Consider the following 23,266-nt stretch of genomic DNA (forward strand, 5'->3'; position numbering starts at 1 on the left):
GAATAAATGAGCTTTATATGTAAAGCTTCTGGCACATAGTGGGTGCTCAGTGTAAGGCAATTCTTTTCTTTTATTGCTGGTGTGGTATCATTGCCATCATCGTTATCTTCTGAGCTCAGTACCATAGTTCATATGTTGAATCAGGGACAGAACATTTCATTGTAGGAAAGCTGTGAAGTTATCTAAAACTAATATCCTGTTGTGTTAGGGTGCTAAAAATATACTAATATTTTATTAAAGATTACCGCCCTCAAAACCTTTTAGGAACAAAAAACACCTTGTTTAAGCATTATTAGCTTGTTCTAGGTAGTTAGCAAATATGATACATTTTGAAGGTTATAGAATATTTTGCAGACATCAAAGATTGATTATACTTTTTGAACCCCTGTGATATTAACACAATAAGAGATTGCTTGTTTTCATCTGCTTCACACTAGGATTTCTTACTAGAGTGGAAGTTGGCAAAAGTCACTGAAAGAGCCTGGTAACAACATTGCAAAACTGTTGAAGAGATATACACTATGATCTGAAATGAGGCTCTCACAAAGTAACATAATTCTTCTGTCAATCTCATGAGTTGTTGTTTGCCTTATAATGTTTAGTCTTTAAATATGCTTACTTTGAAATGCCAGAATTACTTACTGAAAAACACATATGGTTTAGCAAAGCTGCATTTCTTCATATAAATCTATGCGTTTTCAATGGGAAGTCTTAGGGACATTCTCTTATGTTTTCATGGAAAACCATAAAACTGAAATCTGTGTGCTTTTATTTGGCTCTGTGCATGATATGGTACTGCTTAAAGCCTTCAGAGATTGAGAATCTGCCAATACTTTGAACAACTTAGCTTAAATTATAGATGAATCACATCCTCAGTTTCTTGTGTGCAATTCTTTATGTTGTATCTAGATTGTTGTGGTGCTTTTTAAAGTTATTAGCACAACTTTTTTACACTTTTCTTTTTTTGTTCCTAATCATGCTTTTTTAAAAATCATATTTTGCTAAAACAAGAGAGAGTCTCTTCCTTGCACCTCCTACTTCCCTAGTACCTATATCTAACCACTGTTCACTGGTATATATACATTTTTGGAGCTTTTCTATACGTATGTGAACTCTGTATGTGACTATATGCTGCGTACTCATACATGTAGTTTTGTTATTTTTACTACTATACCATTATGCAACTTGTTCTTCTAATTTGATACCATGTTATGGAAATTTCATTATGTTAGTATGTAAGGCTCTAATTCCTATAGTAGTTCATAGTATGAATTTACCATAATTTTCTTTGATCATTTTCCTAATAATGGTCATTTAGATTCTTTTTGGTTTTATTATAAATATTGCCACAGCAAACATTGATATATACATATCTTTGTACATTTTTTAGAATATTTGTGAAACAGATTGTTAGAAGTGGAATTAGTAGGTCAAAGGGTATGTATTTTAAAATGGTGATACTAAAAATTGTTCCTTTAAAAATTATTGTTCCAGTATATACCTGTCGTGAATATGTATGTCCATTTTCCTCATATTTTTTCAATTCATTCATGTCATTAATTTGAATTTTGCCAAAATATGTATTTCATTCTTTGATTTTTACTGAGGATGATTCTTTATAAGACTTATTATTTCTGTTCTATAAATTGCTATTTAGTATCATCCTTTGTCCATTTTCTACTTATTTATTTTGCAACGTAGAATCCTTAATTTGTATGTGGTCAGATATGTTGCTGTTTTTTGCTGTGACTTTTGGGTTCGTATTATGTTTGAGAGTTCCTCATTCCATGCTTATCAAAATGCACTATTTTTTCTTCTAGTATTTCAATAATTCTTTTTGCAATTTAAGTCTTAGAACATCTGAATTTATTTTTGTGTATAGCATGAGATAAGACTAACTTATTTTTTTCCCCAACTAAATTAACACTTGTTGTAAAAGTGTCTTTTCACCACTGATTTAAATTGCTGTCTTGTTATCATATTTTAAACTGGGACTCTGTTTTGTTCCATTGATCTATTTGTCTGTTCCTGTGCCTGAAAAACACTTTTCTAATTACTCTGTCTTTTTAGTATGTTTTGATACTTGGTACAGCAATTTATCCTCTTCATTAATCTTTGAAAAATTTTCCTTGGTTAATCACACATTTTCACTTCCAGATGTATTTCAGAATGCTCGTTGCATATTTTCTAGAGAAAATTTGCAATTTGAGTAATGGGATGACATGCCCTTAGTTCTTTTAGGCTCTTCGTGAACATATGATGTTTTAGGCTCACTGCGCTAATACAGCAAGGCTTTGACCAAACTGCCCTCTGAGTTATTTCCTGTGATGTCATCCCTGGCTGTCACTGCCTCCTACTTTTTCTCTTTGCCACTCTGTTCTCTTTTAGTTGCTTACCAACACTCCCACTTTATTTGCTTCCTTGCCTCTGCTTTTCAGCTTTTGTGTGGAGCATCTAACCTTCTGTAGATCTCAGTGGCCAATCAAAATGGAAACACATGATCATAGTACATCAGGTTATGATCTTAGATTTCTTTTTCTTTCTTTCTTTTTTTTTCTTTAAGGAAGATTAGCCCTGAGCTAACATCTGCCACCAATCCTCCTCTTTTGCTGAGGAAGACTGGCCCTGAGCTAACATCCATGCCCATCTTCCTCTACTTTATATGTGGGATGCCTACCACAGCATGGCTTGACAAGTGGTGTGTAGGTCCACACCTGGGATCCAAACTGGTGCACCCTGGGCCGCCGAAGCGGAACGTATGAGCTTAACCACTGTGCCACCAGGTTCGCCGCTTAGGTTTCTTAATTCTCAGTCATTTCATTGTTGCTGGCTGCTTCAAGTACACTTTACTAACGCCAAACAAATCTTTTTTTAAAAATCATGCTTTTGGAGCTATTTCATTTGCTCAGATTTTCAGGAAGTCTTTTCTAATAACTGAGATATTATTGGATGATCACTATGATAGTGTGTTTCTGTCATGCACAATTTGAGATAAAATACTTACTTGCTTTGCTACCCTTTTCCTAACCTTTCAGATAAGTCCTTAAATGTTGATTTAGGGTATACCATGCCAGCATAATCAGACCAAGTTCATAATTAATTGATACAATTAACTGTACCAGTCTCTACTGTTGGGTAACAGCTTCATGTAAATTTATATTTCTAAAACAGATTATTTTAAAAGATGGTTTTTTACTTTGTATAATGATTATAGTAGTCCCCCTTAGGTGTGGGGGATGCGTTCCGAGACCCCTAGTGGATGCCTGAAACTGTGGATAGTACTGAACCCTGTTTTTTCCTGTACATACACACCTTTGATAAAGTCTAATTTATAAATTAGGCACCGTAAGAGATTAACAACAACAACTAATAAAATCAGACAATTATAACAGTATACGATAATAAAAGTTACTATAGATCTTAGCAACTCAGCGTATGATTTTTTTTCTTTCCTTGTTAAAGTCAAGAACTTTTCACTTAAAGGAAGCACTTTATGACTTCTCTTTGGCATATCCGAATTGTCAACTCACTGCTCTTGCCCTTTGGGGCCATTAAGTAAAATAAGTGTTACTTAAACAAAAGCACTGTGATAAGACAGCAGTCGATCTGATAACCCAGACGCCACTAAGTGACTAACGGGCAGGTAACGTATACTGCGTGGATACACTGGACAAAGGGGTGATTCATGTCCTGGGTTGGGACGGAGTGGGACACCGTGAGGTTTCGTCATGCTACTCAGAACAACACACAATTTAAAACTTATGAATTGTTTATTTCTGGGATTTTCCATTTAATATTTTTGGTTTACGGGTAACTGAAACTACGGAAAGCGAAACCTCAGGTAAGGGGGGACTACTGAATTTGGTTTGCGTAAACATCATCTTACTAGACACAACTGTGAAGTTCCTACTTGATATTAAATGCTTTTTTACAGAAATTGAAATTGCTGTTTTTCCTAAACATGTATAGTATAGTCCATTTTAAGCAGATTCATGTCGATTTCTCAGTATTTTCCCAGTTTATCCAAATTTTGAGGGTCGCTTTACTGAGTTAAGACAGTGGGAAACAAAAGGTACAAAAATCCCACCCTCTGTCTTTGATCTTAGATACACGTTGAAATTGCTTAAATTTTAAAATAAGGTTTTTTGCTTATCTGATCATATTTAGGAAACATAGAACGTTGCAACGAAGAGAATAAACGTTATTTACCTTACTGCAATTTTAACATGAAATTTTATGCGTTTAGGTGTGGGTTTGATTAATAATAGAATAATAGTCGATACTTAGTGAGCTCTTAATATCTGCCTTTAGTGTTCTAAGTGCTTTACAAGCACTGCCTAATTTAATCCTCACAACTACAATGAGGTACTTTACCTCATTTATTATCTCCATTTTACAGGTGAGGAAACTGGCCCATGGAGGTTAAAGAACTTGCTCAGTGTCGTACAAGCTAATAAATATATTTTAATGTGTGTATCCATAATAAATGATGGAGCTGAACATCCTCGTAACCACTGTGCTGTATTGCTGTATGTGCTTATGTTTGCTTGCATACATGCACCATCTTGCCTGCCTGTTGGTTTATTTCAATGGAATAAAGGTTTCTAAGGGGGTTATTCTAGTTTGCCCCTGGGATTAAAGGACAAAGAAACAAAAATAAAGGGGAAGTATTTTACTTTTTGTCCTTTAATTTTTATTTTCTGTAAAATGCTCATTTTCCTAATTTAAAAGAATAGATTTCTAACAAGACTAGAATTGTAAGTTCATAGATGTTTGCTTCACATTGTGAGATTCCTGTTTCTGGGAGAATAATTAGAGAATGATTACCTCAGCAGTTTAATGGATTCCGATTCCATCTGACTCACAGGAAGATCCCTTTCCAGGCCAGATTCAAGAGACTTTGGAAGGAAGATTTAACACTGATCAAGGGTGATAGAAACTCATTGTCTGATTTCCTTCAGCCCTTAAAGACCTATGTGAGATTATCATGGGAAACGACAAGATATCCACCAAAATATAGTACCTGAAAATAATATGCATCAGCTCTGGGGTCAGTTTCAGTTATTGTCAGTGATCTGGGTATCTAGCCACGGCCATGCCTGTCTCTGTTTAGTCTTGTCTTTGGCCTTATAACTACATTCTCTCTGTCTTATGTTCTGAACTGGTCTTCTTTTTTTCCGTAATCTGCTCTTACATTTCTTTTTCCGGTCCATCTGGCTAAGCTTTTTCGTAACTTGTTTGAGGATATGCTGTCTTGATACTTGGCAGCCTGAGTGAGTTCAGGTCCAGCTTTATTGGAGAGGAGTGGCCCTGCTCCATTATATCCCTTCGTTTGAGGACTGTTTTGGACAACTCTGGATTGAAAGTACAGCAGGAATCATAGCTGTTTATTCCTGGACGTAATCACTTAAGCAAATATAATGTGATTTTTGTTAATTTTGGCTTTGGATAGCCACAAACTGGAAAACGTGGAATAAAGTAGAATTTTAACCATTTCTATTCATTCCCATTAAATTATTTTAGTTCAGGCGGTCATCATTTCCAGCCTCTCTAATATAATATGTCCTTAGAGGTTGTTGCACTTCCGCTGGCCCCTCCTTCAGTTTATCCTCTGAGATTACCATAATGTAATTGAAGTAGAAGCCCAGCAGTAACAGAAGTAAATGAGATGCTGTTGAAGGGTGTTGGTGACAGTGGAGAAACGTGAAAAAAGTAGTGTTCATATTGGTCATTCTTCTGTAATAATAGGTGGAATTTTAGTGAAAGGAGGGATAATAGAACAACTTTTCTATGGTTTTATAACAAAAAATGTTTCTAATATCATTACTAGCAATGCTTTGTGAAAGTAATAGTCATAGATTTGATGAAGCCAAGTTAGTCTATTTGATAAATATATTTAAGTTTGGAATTTTCTGTCATGAAAAAGTGTATATATGTCCTTTTCACATGACTGATTTTAATAAAAGATATAAATCCAGCCCTCAAATGCAGGCAAATCTTCCAGTAATTTGTTCACTCACCCCAGAAGTTTGCTGTTACATAGCTTTTTTTTCATGAATAGATTCTGATTACTACATACAAAATGGGGTTCTCAAATGGATAGGTGCTAAGTTTCATGACCATGTGTTTGAAAGGTATATTCCTTTGTAAGATAGAAATTATCTTAAATAAATGTATTTAAAAATAAACAAAAAGCTTCTGGTAAGACAAAGATTTTATTGGGCAGAATCTTTTGTGTGTCTTTTTTAATATAATTAATCTGGACCATGAATTATCTGCATAAATAAATATTCAGTTTATTTGACATAATACATGCCACCCATCAGCTTTCATGGTTTTATTTTTTTATTCACTATTTTCATGGGTGAATCCCTCAGTGATTTAATTAAAACACATTTTCTAACAAGCCCACATAGAGCAAATTAGAAGGAAGTGGTGTTTCCTAAGCAGCACACTGAATAAGAAATAACCAGTCACAGCCTGCTGAGAGGGAGGGAGAAACCAAAACCCCTCAAATTAAACAAGTGGAACAGTTGGATTTGTTTGGAGAAGTGGTTCTTAATCTTTGCGTTATGGACACTTTGAGATATCTGATGGAAGCTGTAGACTTTCTTCCCAGAAAGATGCATAAACATGTATCAATTTTCATTTAGTGGCTGGGGTTTCTTGGGTTCCCTGAAGCCCATCCTTGGGCCCCAGGTTAAGAACCCATGATTTAGTAAAGGGGCAAAGAGCTTTACATACCTCAGTCGCCTTCAAGAGCATCACTTTATGATAGTTTCTAGATAACTGACAGTACTGAGTTAACAAAAAATGCTAAATTTTGTACCACACACTTAATAAACACAGAGATACATCACTTACTGGTGGGGGTACCTTCTGAGAAATGCGTGGTTAGGCAATTTCATTGTACAAACATCATAGAGTATACTGAACAGGAACAAAATTTGCCACTGTAAGATGTGTCTCTTTAATGTGAGAATTACTTTAGGCCGATTATTCTTGGTTTTTTTAGTGAGGAAGATTGGCCCTAAGATCTGTTGCCAATCTTCCTCATTTTGCTTGAGGAAGATTGTCCCTGAGCTAAAATCTGTGCCAGTCTTCCTCTATTTTGTATGTGGGATGCTGCCATAGCATGGCTTGGTGAGCAGTGTGTAGGTCCACAATGGGGATCTGAACCTTCGAACCCTGGAATGCCTAAGTGTAGCACGCAGACTTAACCACTACACCACTGGGCCGGCCCCTCGGCTGATTATTTTTAACAAACAAAAGACTCAGAAAGTTTTTCATGTTACGTCTCCCTTAACTGCCTAAAAGAATTCAGACAAAAAAACTGCCTCAGGAAGTGAGCTCTCAAACTTAGTGTAACATGAACTAGGCAGTAGACAGGGAGGATCTTAGAAAAACCTGTTTGTTGGGCTCCCCTCTGTGTTGTTCTGTTTCTGTGTAGCCAAACACTTGTTTTCCAAGTATTTGCTCATTTTCACCTACCTGTGAATTGCCTTCCTTCCCTTTGGAGTCTCTGCCTCTCCCTACCCCCAGCATCTTCTTTTTTCTTTAATAGAGAATGGTATTAAGGTGAGGGCTTCAGCCATTTTGGCAAGTTATTTGATTTCCCTGGGTTTCTCCTGTGTATCTGTGTTATTAAACTTGGGTTTTTCTCCTGTCACTCTATCTCATGTCAATTTTAAACTTAGACCAGCCAGAGGAACCTAAAAGGGTAGAGGAAGATTTTTCCTCCCCTACAGCACTTAGACAAACCTGGGTAGTAAAGCCAACTACACACCTAAGCTATATGATACTAGTCTAATGGGACCACCATCATATATGTGGTTCATCGTTGACCAAAATGTCATTATGCGGCACCTTCTTCTTTGAACTAAATATTTAGCACTTGACATTTATCCCGTTATCTGGAAAACTCTTAGTTCCTCAGGGATAGTAGTTAATGAGGTGTTACTCTGTATTTGCATAAAATAAACTACATTTTAGCATTTTTAATCACTGATGTCCTGGAGCTGTTTTATGTTTGTGAGATTATGAACATCTCTTCTCAACTCTGCTCAGAGATGTCAAGTTGGTAGCTTGTGATCCACCATGGTGGGAGTGTTTACAGTGCTGAAATATACCAATCAAGGCTTGCTCTGCCCTTATCCCCCAAGCTGATTTTTAAACGTTTACCAGCATGCAAATGATTTTAATTACTCATTCAGCAAACTTTTTTTTTTTAAAGATTTTATTTTTTTCCTTTTTCTCCCCAAAGCCCCCCGGTACATAGTTGTGTATTCTTCATTGTGGGTCCTTCTAGTTGTGGCATGTGGGACACTGCCTCAGCGTGGTTTGATGAGCAGTGCCATGTCCGCGCCCAGGATTTGAACTGATGAAGCACTGGGCCACCGGCAGCAGAGTGTGCGAACTTAACCACTTGGCCACAGGGCCAGCCCTGCAGCAAACATTTTTTGAATGCCTGTTGTGTTCCAGACACTGTCCTAGGTGCCAAGGATGCAGCAGTGAATAAAGAACATTTACTTAAAGGAATATATTTTTCTAAATCTTAAATTTGCTAATAAAGACGGGGAGTAATTGGGAGTTCCTTAATCAAATTATGGTGGGTAATGTGGAGTCAAACAAAAGCTAATAGATTTCCTTACTGTAGAATCTTCAGATTCTTTTCATGTGCTGTTAGAGGCATTGTTAATCTCTAGGAAGAGAATATACTATGTATTATTTTCAATGTTTAACCAAGGAACTCTTTTTTTTTTTGCTAAATGTATTTAACATTTTTCAGAAATACTTTCTGCTGCTCCTCAGCAGTCACATCCCAGATATTAGGAATTGGTGAATGAAGGGCATTTACTAAAGGGATGTAGGTCAGAGTGTGGCCAGGACTTCGGAAGACAGACCTTCCTACCATCTGTTTTACATATGGTTCATTTGTAAGGTTGTGGATTAAATTATTTTATTGATGGTGTCCTGAACCATTCTGTTTTCATTTCCAATATTTAAAAGAAAAAGCAATTTATTTAATGAGAAAGCACTGTTTTACTTATGTTGTTATTAATCTTAGAAAAATGCTTTCCCTTCTAATCTGTGGTTTCTGATTTGGGGACACCTAGTAGTATGTGCATGTGAACTTTAGCCACCACCTGCTCCCTGCTGCTAGATTTCTCCTCAGCACTGGCAGGCTCTTGCTCCAGAGCCTCTCCCTGTAATGGGAGTCTCTGAAACCCAATTAATCTACCACCTCACCCTCATTAGGCTTCAGTGTTTCTCAAAGTGTTATTGCTTGATTGTTGCATCACAATCACCTGCGTCCTTATTAAAATCCTAGGTTCCTGAGTCTCACCTCAGACCTATTGATTCAGAATCTATGTGGAGCCCAAGAATCTGTGAGTTAAAGCACATTTACAGGTGATTTTTATTACATTGTTTAATTTCCATATTGAATTGTTGAAATTCTATTTTTGGTAGGTATATACAGTGTAGGTGCTGTTGGCATTTTGGCCAGGACTGTCACTGTGTGGTGCTTGCAGGCACAGCAGGACATTTAAAGTCCTTGGCTTCTACCTACCAAATTCAGTTATCATCCCCACTTATTGGTGCGACCCAGAATGCCCTCATACATTTCCAAACACCTCCTTTCTACCTTATGGGGCCTACTATCCTCCTCAATTACAAATCATTGCTGATAGTACTTTTATTGTTCTAGAAGTTACTCTTAATAATTTAATACTTATATCTAACCCCACACCTCAAATTACTCATTAACTCTGCATAATTCCCAAACAAGGTCCTTAGAGCACTTTTTTATTTTTTTGAGGAAGATCAGCCCTGAGCTAACATCTGCCCCTAATCCTCCTCTTTTTGCTGAGGAAGATTGAACCTGAGCTAACATCCATGCCCGTCTTCCTCTACTTTATATGTGGGACACCTGCCACAGCATGGTTTGATAAGTGGTGCGTATGTCTGCACCCGGGATCCGAACCAGCGAACCCAAGGCTGCTGAAGTGGAACATGTGAATTTAACTGCTACGCCACTGGGCTGTCCCTAGAGCACTTTAATGTAAATCATACCTCCCTGTTACATGCCATTTTGTTTAGAATTTGAGTTCTAGCTTTTAAAAAGTTGCATAAATTAGACATTATTTCTTTCTACAGTCATCAGTGTGTGTTTATATCAACCGATGATTGCCAATTTATTTGATTTTTAGCCCTCCTTGCATTTTAGACTTTCCTTCTGAGTCATTTTTTTTTATCCTGAAATTTAGCTTTTGAAGAATGTACTGCTCACCTTTTGGTGGGTAAACTCTCAGTTTTTGCAAAAAAAAAGGTTTATTTTGTCCTATTTCTCAAACAGTGTTTTACCTGGAAATATAATTCTAGATGGACTTAAATTTCTTTCAGCACAGTATTATTCTTCAGTTCTGCCTTTTGTTGTTTCTCTGAAAAGTCTAATTGTTATTCCTTTGTAGATAATGACTCCTTTTCTCAGATGATTTTAAAGATCACCCCTTTGTCTTTAGTATTTTGCAGTTTGATATGATGTGTCTGGATGTGGGGGTTTCTTTTTTCTTTATCCTCCTTGGTACTTGTTATATCTTCTGAATCTGAGGTCTTATATCCTTTCTGGAATAAGTTGAGTCACTCTCTCTTAAAATATGCCTTCTCCATTTTTTCTGTTTTCTTTCTTTCTGAAACTTTAATTAGATGTATGCTAATCTCTTTTTCATGAGATGATTTTATGAGATGAGATGATTTTAGAATTCCTCTTAGTCTCTTTCATATCTTCTCTTTGTTTCTCCTTGCTGTTTCAGATCTGTCATTGGTTTACTAATTCTGTCTCTCTGCTCCAATTAGGTTTTTAATTTCAAAGATTATGTTTTTTATTTCCAGAAATTCTATAAGGTTCTTTTTTTCCTGTCTGGCAAGTCATTTTTGTTAGCTTCTTGTTTCTGGCCTGTGTGTTTAGTACCTTCTTTTAATTCCATTAACTTTTAAAACATACATAACTGTAATTTTATATTATATGTCTGTTAATTCCAAAATTTGAACTTCTTAAGCTGTTGTCCATAGCTTTTGCTGTTGTGGTGGTTTGTTTCCTTTCAGTTTGATAATTTTGTTTTAATCTCATATTTGGCTAATACTAATATTTAGGAATCTCCTGGGGCAAAGGTTGATGGTGTGCTTTACTATAGAGAATTTGCTTCTGTTTTTCACAGGTGCCTTTTCTTACCATCAACCCAGAAACAGCTTAAATTCTTGGCTTGAGGCTCCTGGTCCTTGCAAGAAGTGTAAATTTATACTTTAAGAACAGACTTGTAATTAGGAATTTTCAGGTGACCCCATTCCAGTGAAGGCCTGATTCGAACAGTTGGTTTTTATTCGCTTTCTTTGTCATGGACAGCCACCAGCCCTCACCTCCTGTTCACGGAGCGGGGTGGCCTTTCAAGGGCATTGCCGGTTTTATGCAGTGTCAATTCCAGCTTTCATCACATCTAATAAAAATCAACATTCCGGTCCCTAGATTCCAAGTTTAAGCTAAGGTCATGGCTTTAGCTCTTGCTTACCACTCTGATTTTGTTCAGTTTAAATGTGTTCAGCAGATATTTTTTGAGGTAGTTACTATTTTCTCGTTGTCTTTGCCTCCTCTGGATTTCCTTACTTGTGAGTTCAGCAGTGCATTTAAAAGAGTTTTTGTTGTATCTTATCTGCCATATCTAGGTATTTGTAATAGGAAGGATTTTTATATGTCGCCTAACATATTTCCAAAAGCAAAACCTTAGGTGATTTTTTGTACACATTGGAGTTTGAGCACCATTGGGGTAGAGGTGCTCTTGCTATTGCTTCCATAGTGGGAAGTTGGAATTTGATTACCTAGTCCCTTATCCTAGCCCAAACTCAATGCCACTGTTAAGTTTTATCCATATTATTAGTAAAATTGACATTTGTGGTCTACCAATTACTATTTAAAAGTGTTGATATGGAACAAGTCCATTTGAATTCCAAACAACTTAAAAATTAAACTTTGAAATATAACTTATTGGTATATTGCCTTTTATCATTCGCAGATTATTTTCCACGTCTTTGTTCAATCGTTAGCTATTAAGTGTATTTTTTTAAGTTAGTATGATAGTCTCAGTCTGTTTTTTTCTTTCTTTTTTTTTTCTTTAAATTAACATCATATAGGAAATTTAGATCTTTAATTAATCTGGTTTCAAGAAACAAAGATTCTTTCAAGTTAATTCAAGAAAAGACAAGCTATTGTAAAGATAGATGTGATATGAAACTGGAAAGTTGTCAGGAGCTCAGGCAGCTTTGGAGATCTCTTCCTTTCTCATGTTCTCTTATTTTTCTCCCCTGTGCATTTGTTCTGTTCTCTGCCCTTTATTGACTGTCTCCTTGTTGTATCTTTTCTGTTTCTTCAAAACTTTGCTTTGTCCTGGGTTCTGGTTGCTAAGACACTGGCACAATTTTATGGCGTTGTTTTCACACTGAGTTACGTTGCATGGTAGTACTATTTCTCAGTATTTTCAAGTTCAAATTCTTTTAGAGCTATGATATCTAATACAGTTGTCACTCATGGCTATTAAAGTCAAAATTAAAATAATGTATAGGATCTGTATGCTGATAACTATGAAACACTGATAAAAATACCAAAGGAAACCTAAGTAGAGAGTAGTAGCCTTCATGGATTGGAAGACTCTGTGTAGTAGTAAAGATGTCAGTTCTCCCCAAATTGATCTATAGATTTAATATAATTCTAATCATTATCCCAGCAGAATTTTTTAAAATAAGTATAGACAAGCTGGTTCTAAAATTTATATGGAAAGGCAGAGGACTTAGAATAGCTAAAGCAACTTTGAAAAAGAAAAAGTTGGAGGAATCCCAATACCTATTTTTTTTTTTTTTTTAAGATTTTATTTTTTTCCTTTTTCTTCCCAAAGCCCCCAGGTACATAGTTATATATTCTTCGTTGTGGGTCCTTCTAGTTGTGGCATGTGGGACGCTGCCTCAGCGTGGTTTGATGAGCAGTGCCATGTCCGCACCCAGGATTCGAACCAACGAAACACTGGGCCGCCTGCAGCGGAGCACGCGAACTTAACCGGTCGGCCACGGGGCCAGCCCCCCAATACCTATTTTTTAAGACTTACTGTAAAGCTGTAGTAAGCAAGATTGTATGTAGTATTAGTAAGGGATAGACACAAGATCAGTGGATCAATATAGAATCTAGAAATGGACCCATACAATATAGCCAATTGATTTTGAGAAGGTGAAAGGTAATTCAAAGAAGGAAAGATAGTCTTTTCAACAAATAATATTAGACCAGTTCAACATATACATGCAAAAAAAAAAAGGACCTTGACTTAAACGTCACACCTTAAACAAAAATTAACTCAAAATGTTCATAAATCTAAATGTAAAACTTGTTCTTTTGGAAGAAAACATAGGAAAAAAGTTTTATGACATGGGGTTAATAAGCAAAAAGGTCTTAGACATGACACCAAAAACACAGTTCATAAAAGGAAACAGTTGATAAATTGGACTTTATCAAAAGCAAAAACTTTTTGCTCTATATCTTAGTTTGCTAGGGCTGCTGTAACAAAATCAAAATACCACAGAGTAGGTGGCTTAAACAATAAAAATTTTGGTATTTTGCAGTTCTGGAGACGGGAAGTCCAAGATGAAGGTGCTGGTAGGGCTGGTTTCTCCTGAGCCCTCTCTCCTTGGATTGCAAGTTGTCACCTTCTTGCTGTGTTCTCACATCGCCTTTTCTCTGTGTGTGCATCTCTGGTGTCTCTTCCTCTTTCTATAAGTATGCTAGTTGTATTTGATTAGGGCCTACCCATATGGCTTCATTTAACCTTAATTACCTCTTTAAAGGCCCGGTCTCCAAATACAGTCACATTCTAAGGTGTGGGGTGGGAGGGGGTTAGGACTTAAATATGCAGATTTGGGGGGCATGCAGTTCAGTCCATAACACTCTGCAAAAAACACTATTAAGAGAATGAAAAGACAAGCCATGGACTGGAATAAAACATGTGCAAATCATCTGCCTGACAAAAAACTTGTGTCTAGAATATATAAAGAACTCTCAAAACTCAATAAGAAAATTATCCCAATTAAAACCTAGACAAAAGTCTAGAAGACATGTCAGCAAAGGATGGCTAATAAGCACATGAATAGATGTTCAGCATCATTAACCATTAGGGAAATGCAAACTAAAACCACCGTGAGATACCATTATAAACCTGTTAGAATGAGTGAATTAAAAAGTATGGCACCACCTACTGCAAGGATGTGGAACTGGAACTCTCATATGTTCCTGGTGGAAGTGACCAGTATACAGCCATTCTAGAAGGAGTTGTGCTGATTTCTTATAAAGTTAAACGTACACCTACCATATGACCCATCCCCGCTCCTGGGTATTTTAGTAATGTGTATGCAAATGTTTACAGCAGCTTGATTAATACTCACCAGAAACTGAAAACAGTCGATTCATCCTTTCACTGGTAGTGGATAAACTGTGGTATGTCCATACAGTGGAATACTACTCAACTGTAAAAAGAAGCAAACTAATGATACATACAGCAACTTGGTAAAAGAAGACAGTCTCAACAAGTTATATAATGAATGAGTTAATTTATATGAAATTCTTGAAAAGACAAAACTACAATGGTAAAGAACAAATCAGTAGTTGCCAGGGGCTGGGGTGAGGGGAGAAAAGAACTTCCAGGGGGAGTTTTTGCAGTGATGAAATTTTTCTGTTTCCGGATGGAGGTGGTGGTTACACAATCTGTACATGTGTTAAAACTACTGGAAATTTATTTTTAAAAGTCGGTTTTTTCCATTTATAGTCTAAATAAGTCGTGGGGATGTAATGTACAGCATGGTGACTACAGTTAGTACTGTACCATATATTTGAAAGATGCTAAGAGAATAGATCTTAAAAGTTGTGATCACAAGGAAAAAAATTAACTATGTGTGGTGATGGATCTTAACTTATTATGGTAATCATTTTGCAATATATCCATATATCAAATCATTATGTTGTACACTTAAAACAAATACAATGCTATGTCAGTTATACCTCAATTAAAAATTTTTTTAACCCTCTCCAAATTTAAGTATTTTATTGAATACACAAATAATGAAATAAAATTAAATTCTTCACTTGTACTAGCCACATTTCAATTGACCAATAGCTTAATGTGGCGTGGGGCTACTGTATTGGACAGTGCAGATATAGAACATTTCCGTCAATGCAGAAAGTTCTTTTGGACAGTGCTGTACTAGAGGTGGGGTCAGCCACTTTTTCTCGTAAAGAGCCAGACGGTAAATACTTCAGGATTTGTGTGCCATATGGTCTTCAGCTCAACTCTTTAGCACTACCAAATGTATTGTGAAAGCAGCCATAGACAAATATTGTTTAAATATTAAACAAACATGGCTAATAAACTTGATTTATGAAAACAGGCATGTTTTCTGACCCCTATTTTAAAGAATCTGATTGGCCTATTTCCTTTTTTCAAGTCAGCTCAAGGTTTATTGGTGGAGTGACCTTATAATTTATCATTCAAATTAGATTAAATTTAATTGTAAATTTGGGAGTGAAATTGGGCACTCTTAATTCTGGTAGGACAGTAGGTATAAACTGGTAGTGTCCTAGGCAAACCAGGATGTATGTCACCCTCACTGTCAGTCTTCCTATAAATTGGTTGTTCTTGTGGTAGGCTCATACCTAGTCCAAGGAACTGTGGAAAAGCTAACAAAATGATTCTTTCAGCAGGGGCTGTGGGTTAGCCATTTCCCGCCGAAAGAGGGTATTATATGGGAGGCACCCTGAGGTTTGGCCTGCCCGATACATTTAAAATAGCCTGTGTTTTCTGTCTCTGTGCCTTTGCTCATGCTTTTCTTTCTGTGCCCTCTTTCCCATCCCTCTTCTGCGTTTGTTGTAATCCAGCCCATCTCTCAAACCTCTGCTTAAATGGTATCTCCTTCATAAAGCCATCTCTGAAACACCCCTTTCAGACTTAGAATTTGGTATTTATATTTTGCTCAAATGTCACAGTACCTTAGACCAGGTTCCGAAACCTGACTGAGCGTCAGAAGTCCCTCAGTAGCTTTAAATACAGATTGCTGGGTTCTGTCCTAAATCTATTGATTCACAATCAGTGGTGCTGTTTTCTTGTTGTTTGGTTTTGTTTTTAAATTCCTCATATGATTCTTACATAACCAGCCAGCTGGGTCATATTTGGAATCTGTTAATTTAGACTTAAATTATTTGATTTAAACATTGACTTTAGAATTAGAAGGAACCTTAGAAATTGTCTTTTACTTCATTGCTTTTTTAAATTGGAGGGAGAGAATTGGGGACGAGACACTGTTAGTGGGAGAGCCAGGTTACTGGTAGAGGCTTGTTATTGGTAGACCCAGGACTAAACTTTGAATTTAAGAATCTTTCTTCATATTCACATTGGATGCCCCCTTCTAAATAGTAAGCTTGGAATACCCCATGGTGCTTGGTAATAGATGGTCAGATTTTTTATTGATAATGACTGTCTCCAATTCACTTTATATATAGTACCTAGCACTTTTTTTTTTGTCTCTTAAGGATTGCTTCTTGATCATGTTATTTACTACCACTCATACTCAAGGAATACTTTTCTGATTGTTGGAGGTAACTCAGCAATCCGAAATCATCTCAGAAAAATCCTTTGCCAAACCAATTTTAATATGAATGGCCTCTAAAAGGCTGACAGAACCAAGCTGAATTCTGGGATAGCTTTGAAACATAATAGTTTCCAAGAGCCCCTCTAAACTGGGATCAGTTCTAGATCTGCAGGATTTTCCTTACCAGACCCACTCTCATTTGAGAAAGGTCACCCAGGATCTATGGGAGTGTGTGAGGGGGATGCCTAAACCAGAATAGGAGTCAAGAAAAAGGCTTGTGGGAAGTGATAATCTAAGCTGAGTTTTAAAGAATGTCAAGGAATTAGACCAGAGGAGGGAGTTGGAGCAAGCATTTGTCCAGACAGTATGTGCCAAAGGGCAAAAGTGCAGATCGCACTGGGGAATGGCAAGTTGTTTAATTTGGCTAGAACATAAAGTGCAAATTAGGGAGTAACTGGAAGGACAAACAAGGACCAGATAGTAAAGGGTTTTATGGTTAAGATGCTGTATTTGACAACTGGATATCCACCTGCAAAGAATGAAATTGAAGTCCCACCTGACCCCATACAAAAATTCACTAAAAATTGATCATAGACCTAAATGGAAGAGCTAAAACTATAAAACTCTTAGAAGGAAACGTAGGAAAAAAGTCTTTGACTTTGGGTTAGGCAATGGTTTTTTAGCTACAATATCAAAAGCACAAACACCGAAAAATAGATAAGTTGGATTCCATCAGTATTAAAAACCTGTGCTTTGGGGCCTGCCCAGTGGCGCAGTGGTTAAGTTTGCATGTTCCGCTTGGACAGCCTGGGGTTTGCCAGTTCAGATCCCGGGTACGGACATGGCACCGCTTGGCAAGCCATGCTGTTGCAGGCATCCCACATATAAAGTAGAGGAAGATGGGCACAGATGTTAGCTCAGGGCCAGTCTTCCTCAGAAAAAAAGGATGATTGGCAGCAGATGTTAGCTCAAGGCTAATCTTCCTCAAAAAAACCCCACAAAACTTGTGCTTCAAAGAGAAAATGAAGACAACTCACAGAATGGGATTAAATGTTTGCAAATCATGTAGTTGGTAAGAGACTTATATCAGGATCTATAAACTCTTAACAAACTGACAATAAAAAGACAACACAATTACAAATGGGCAAAGAATAGAACAGCCGTTTCTCCAAAGAAAATATTCAAGTGGCCAATAAGCATGTGCAAATGTACTCAACGTCCTTAGTTCTTAGTGAATTGCAAGTGAAACCACAATGAGATACCACTTCACACCCACTAGGATAGCTAAAATAAAAAAGACAGGCAATAACAAATATTGGCAAGGCTGTGGAGAAATTGGAACCCTCACATGTTGCTGGTGATAACGTAAAATGGTGCAGCCATTTTGGGAAACAGTTTGACAGTTCTTCAAAAAGTTAAACATAGGGGCTGGCCCCGTGACATAGTGGTAACGTTCAGTGCGCTCCACTTTAGTGGCCTGGGTTTACAGGTTCGGATCCTGGGCACAGACCTATACCACTCATCAGCCATGCTGTGGCGGTGACCCACATACAAAATAGTGGAAGATTGGCACAGGTGTTAGCTCAGGGTGACTCTTCCTCAACAAAAACAACAAAAGTTAAAAGTAGAGTTACCATATGATTCACCATATCCACTCTTAGTTCTGTATCCGAGCGAATTGAAAACATAGGTCCACACAAAAATCTATACACTATTGTTTATAGAAACATTAATCGTAATAGCCAAAAAGTGGAAACAACCCATATATCCTTCAACTGATAAATGGATAAACAAAATGTGATATTTCCATATAATGGAGTATTATTCAGCAATAAAAGGAATAAGGTACCAATACATGCCACAACATGAATGAGCCTGAAAATGTTATGCTTGGTGAAAGAAGCCAGTTACGAAGGACTGTATATTGTATGATCCTATTTATATGAAAGATACAGAAGAGTCAAATCCATAGAGACAGAAAGTAGACCAGTAGTTGACAGGGACTGGGAGGAATAGGGAGTGACTGCTAATGGGTCTGGGGTTTCTTTTTGGAGTGATGAAAATGCTCCAGAATTAGATAGTAGTAATGGTTACATCACTGTGAATATACTAAATATCACTACCATTTACATTACAGGGGTGAACTTTATGGTATGTGAATTTTATCCCAATAAAGCTGTTATAAAAAGTATTCTATTTAGTAAAAAATTTAAGTTCTCTGATAAGGAACTTGAATTTTTGTCTTTAAAGCAATGATGTATGCTCCTGAAGAGTTTTAAACTCAAGAACTCCGTGAACTGAACATCACTTTCAGGGCGTGTGAAGAACAGGGGTAAATCAGTGATGTGGCAGAAGACGAGGTCTGCGTGCTTAAAATATTTAGCCTCAGTTTTCTGCTCTGAGCAAGTCTGGAGATTGTATGTTTACTGATGCTGAATTAGAAAATTTTAACTTTATATATGGCAATATTTTAAAATACTTACCATACTCTCATTTTTTTCTAATAAATTCCTCTAGGTGATTGAGAAAAACAGTAGCAGTTACACAATAATAGAGATATTCATTTTAAAATTTACCTCAGTATGTACCCTTGACCATTGTAAATTTAGAGACAGGAAAATGTGATTTATTTTAGCCAGAAGACCAAGATTCTTGATGAGCCATAATACTTTAAAGACCTATTCATTAATAAACATGGATTTTGATGTGGAAAACCTCAGAAATTCGTTTCCTGAGGATTTTTTAAATCTTCCTTTCTTTTTATGAATTGTCCTAATCCTGTCAAATGTTACATATTGGAAAATATTTCACAAGGCGAAAGAACAGTAATCATTTTAGCTGTCTTGTTTTCTTAATGACTCTAAAGAGTCATAATTTAAAAACTCTTGTTAACCTTTAGAAAATTCTGGATTGATTTGAATTTTGAAAAATTGTATTCATAAGTCAAGCCTATAGTAAATATTGACTTAAGTAAACTACTTAGTAGTTTACTGTCACAAGTCTTTTTGTTAAATATGTGCTGGTGTTAACTATTAGTAAATCTATTTTTAGAAGAGTACATTGTGTACAGCAGCCATTTTGGACTCGGTGTAACTTGTGTTGTCTATTGAGAGTGAGCCCTCTTGTGGTCAGTTGGGAACAAAATTTCTGCTATAAAAATAATCATCCCAGCTTTCTATGAGTTCATGTTTTCTCTGCTCTTCCATAGTGAAATCATGCTTACTCTGAATTGCTTTTCAGTAAACAGAAAACAAAACCATGGCAGGATTTTTAATTGAGAATTGGAGTAGCATCTTGTCTTATTTTATTTGGAGAAGTGTTAAAAAAAGATGCAGGTTAAAGAACAGAGTAAGTATCAAGGAGGAGCCTAATAGAAAAGATCAAAGTGTTAGGAAAGGCAAATAGTTGTGACAGTGTTTGAGAGAATTTGTGACTAACATTGATGTGACATACCTTGGTATTTTACAGGTACACTCTGCCTCCCTTTACAAAATGTGCCCAGAATGATGTCTTGATTTTGTTTCTATTTCATCATATATGTGTATCTTCTCATCCTAGGGAAAGGAATAAATATCTATCCCTATTTGAAATATCTGTCTCATTTAATGGAAATTAAGTTTAGTTTGAAATAACTGTTCAAATCTGTTTTATACCTCCTGTAATAAGTTGGCATCATAAGTATTCATTAGTTATGGGGGTTTTTTCAGGAGAAATGAGTTTTCCTTGCAAATTTCTTTTTAATTTTTTTTTAATTTGTATGGGGAGATCATTTGATACTTTTGTTCTTCTTTGAGTTAAATATTATGTTTCAGCAATGACTGTGTGCCATATCTACCTTCCTAGATCCTTGGCTGATATTTTTAATGCCTCAGTATTCTTAGAAGGATTCCCCTGTGAATGCTCTTATTATCCCTTGTGAGTGATTCACTCGTCTTCAGCAGTCTATTTTAATAAGAGCATGTTGCAACTAAGAATAATTCTGGTGACACAAATGAATCTTTTTCTGATCAGGAAATTGCATCAATTGGTCTTCATTGGTTGATACAAAAATTATTAAGTTTTAGTTAATAGTTTAAATATTATAAACAGTTATAACAGTTTAAAATATTTTGAAAGTTCTGATTGAAGTCTAAAACACTTTAAATTGACAAAGAATTATTACCATTTTTGTACAGATTGACAGTTTCTGCTTATTTATACATAATTACAGTTGTAATACCAGCAATCTAATATTATGGATTTTTTTTTTTTTTTTTGAGGAAGATTAGCCCTGATCTAACATCTGCTGCCAATCCTCCTCTTTTTACTGAGGAAGGCTGGCCCTGAGCTAACATCCGTACCCATCTTCCTCTGTTTTATATGTGGGATGCCTACCACAGCATGGCTTGACAAACGGTGCCATGTCCACACCCGGGATCCAAACTGGCGAACCCCGGGCCACCGAAGCAGAATGTGCGCGCTTAACCACTGCACCACTGAGCCAGCCCTATGGATTGATTTTTTTAAGTGATTTTTATTTTTAATATGTAGCTTGTAAAAATATATTTGGTTTTTATTGAACTGCAATTACTTGATTGTACCATCAGGTGTATTTAAACAGATGCAGGAGGGCTGTTTTTATAGTTATGTAATTGTATTAGCTTTTCATATTCTGAGGTTTTTAAATTTAAAAGTTTAAGGCTAGTTAATCAATTCAAAATTGTAACCAGGTTTTGAATAAATGGCAATAGAGTATAATGCTTAAAAGCTCAGACTTTGGATTCAGACTGCTTGGGTTAGAATCCCAGCACTGTTGCTTACTGGCTAATGGCCTTGGCAAGTTCTTTAACTTCTCTGAGCTTCAGTTTCCTCATCTGCAACATGGGGAATAATATTAGTACCTACCACCTAAGATTGTTGTGAGGATTAAATGAATTAATATAAAAACACTTGAATAGTGCCTGCCACATACTTAGGTCTGTGTGTGTATTAACTATTATAATTATCACCATTATTAAATTTATACAGTAATGTTGAAATTCATTATGAAGCATATACTGTTTGTTTTATAAATGTAAATCACTTTAGTAGCTCTTGCTTTAAAAATATTTTCGTATAATTGGAAATAAACAGTAAGCTAAAATGACAAAGTTTTTTTATGAAAACTTTTTTCACAATTATCTTTTCTTCTTTTTTAGGCACGGAATGTTAACACTGGTGAATTGGCAGCAATTAAAGTAATAAAATTGGAACCAGGTAAATTAATTGAAATTTGATGTTTCTTATTGCTGTAAGCCACTGGATAGTTTTAAGGCTTGTTTTAATGATGTTTGGTCTTGTTCCCAGCATCTTCTGAGAAAGAACTGGTGTCTACTCTTGCCTCTACCTCTTTAAGACCTGTAGACACCCTGCTCAATACTTCCCTGAAAAATGACTAGAAATTGGGAAAGAGGGGGCACCTCCTGAAGAGAATTTGTTCCCTCTGAACTCAAGCTAATTTGTCACAAATTGAGAGTGGTATATTTCCAGGTTAATATTGTCCTGTGGAGAGGGGGCAGTTTGATGCAGTGGAAAGAACTAAACTGAGATTTGGGTGGTTATAGTCCAGTTCCTTGTGTCCCACTTTCTTGCTCTGTAAACTCAGGCGAGTAACTTCAGTTCTCTGAGTCTCAGTTTTCTCAGTACACCTAACTCTCACATTTCATGGGTCGTTAATATCATAATGGTTACTTTCCAACTTGAGCAGCTTATTGGAAAGCCCCTAGGACTACTCCATATTTTTGGTCTGCTTCAGCTGTATTCTATCCCTGAATTCCCTCCACCCCCTGCAAACCGCACATCTTTCTGAGCTAACTACATTCTCTCTCTTTTTTTTTTTAAATCTTCTCTTTAAAAGCCCTTCCCTCTATTTCTCCCTCCCACCATAGGCAAGTAATTGTTCTAGTGTCTAGACTGAGTTCTAGAGCAAGGATAGTGCCTTGCTGATGGCTTCTTCCACTGCAAACTGATTCTGTGAATTTATTGGTGAAACAAGTTTTAGCTTCGGTATGAGCAGAAGTTCGCTCAGCAATTTTTTTTTAAGGGTGGGCAACTTTTTCTGTAAAAGGTCAGGTGGTGAAATATTTTAGGCCTTGTAAACCACATGTGGATTTTGTATACAGTTCTCCCTCTCTCGCCTTCCTCCTTCTTAAAATGGAAGAGCATTATTAGCTAAAAAACTACTCTTAGCAAACCAGGCCACCTGCTGCTGTTGTTTGCCCACCCCTGATTTGGATTATCGGTAGACTTTTGAGAAGTGCATTGAGGTGAAATTTGAAAGATATGTTGACTGTGATCAAATCACACTGAAATATAATGAATTAAAAAAACTTTCTCAGTTATACATATTTACAGATTTTGCATAGTCTAAAATTTTTTTTCTTTTCTCTGAGTCTCTTATCTTTAGTTTACAAGAAACTTAAGTGGGATATTTGAAATTGGTGAAATCTGAGATAAAGGAAAATTTGCCATTTGGCGTTTGAAGCAGGGCTTTCGTTTTTAACCATTTAGAAGTGGCTGTGTTACTTGATGAAATAATCTCTAATTAGAAGTAGTTTGTACGTACATTATTCCCTCA

General features: G+C 36.4%; 1 protein-coding gene across 18 annotated transcripts in view; it reads left to right on the forward strand.

The window, feature by feature from the left end:
• Positions 1–23,266, forward strand: part of MAP4K3 (mitogen-activated protein kinase kinase kinase kinase 3) — a 208,625-nt gene that overhangs the window by 42,783 nt on the left and 142,576 nt on the right. For all 18 annotated transcript variants that reach the window (XR_011426116.1, XR_011426112.1, XR_011426106.1 and 15 more), the window contains one exon: positions 21,849–21,906. Coding sequence is in view for 4 of the 18 variants with exons in the window: in XM_023619173.2 (XP_023474941.1) it covers positions 21,849–21,906 (58 nt within the window). In the remaining 14 variants the exon portion in view is untranslated. The remainder of the gene's footprint in view (positions 1–21,848; positions 21,907–23,266) is intronic.

Source organism: Equus caballus, chromosome 15 (assembly GCF_041296265.1).
Source record: "Equus caballus isolate H_3958 breed thoroughbred chromosome 15, TB-T2T, whole genome shotgun sequence".
NCBI classification, from domain to species: Eukaryota; Metazoa; Chordata; class Mammalia; order Perissodactyla; family Equidae; genus Equus; species Equus caballus.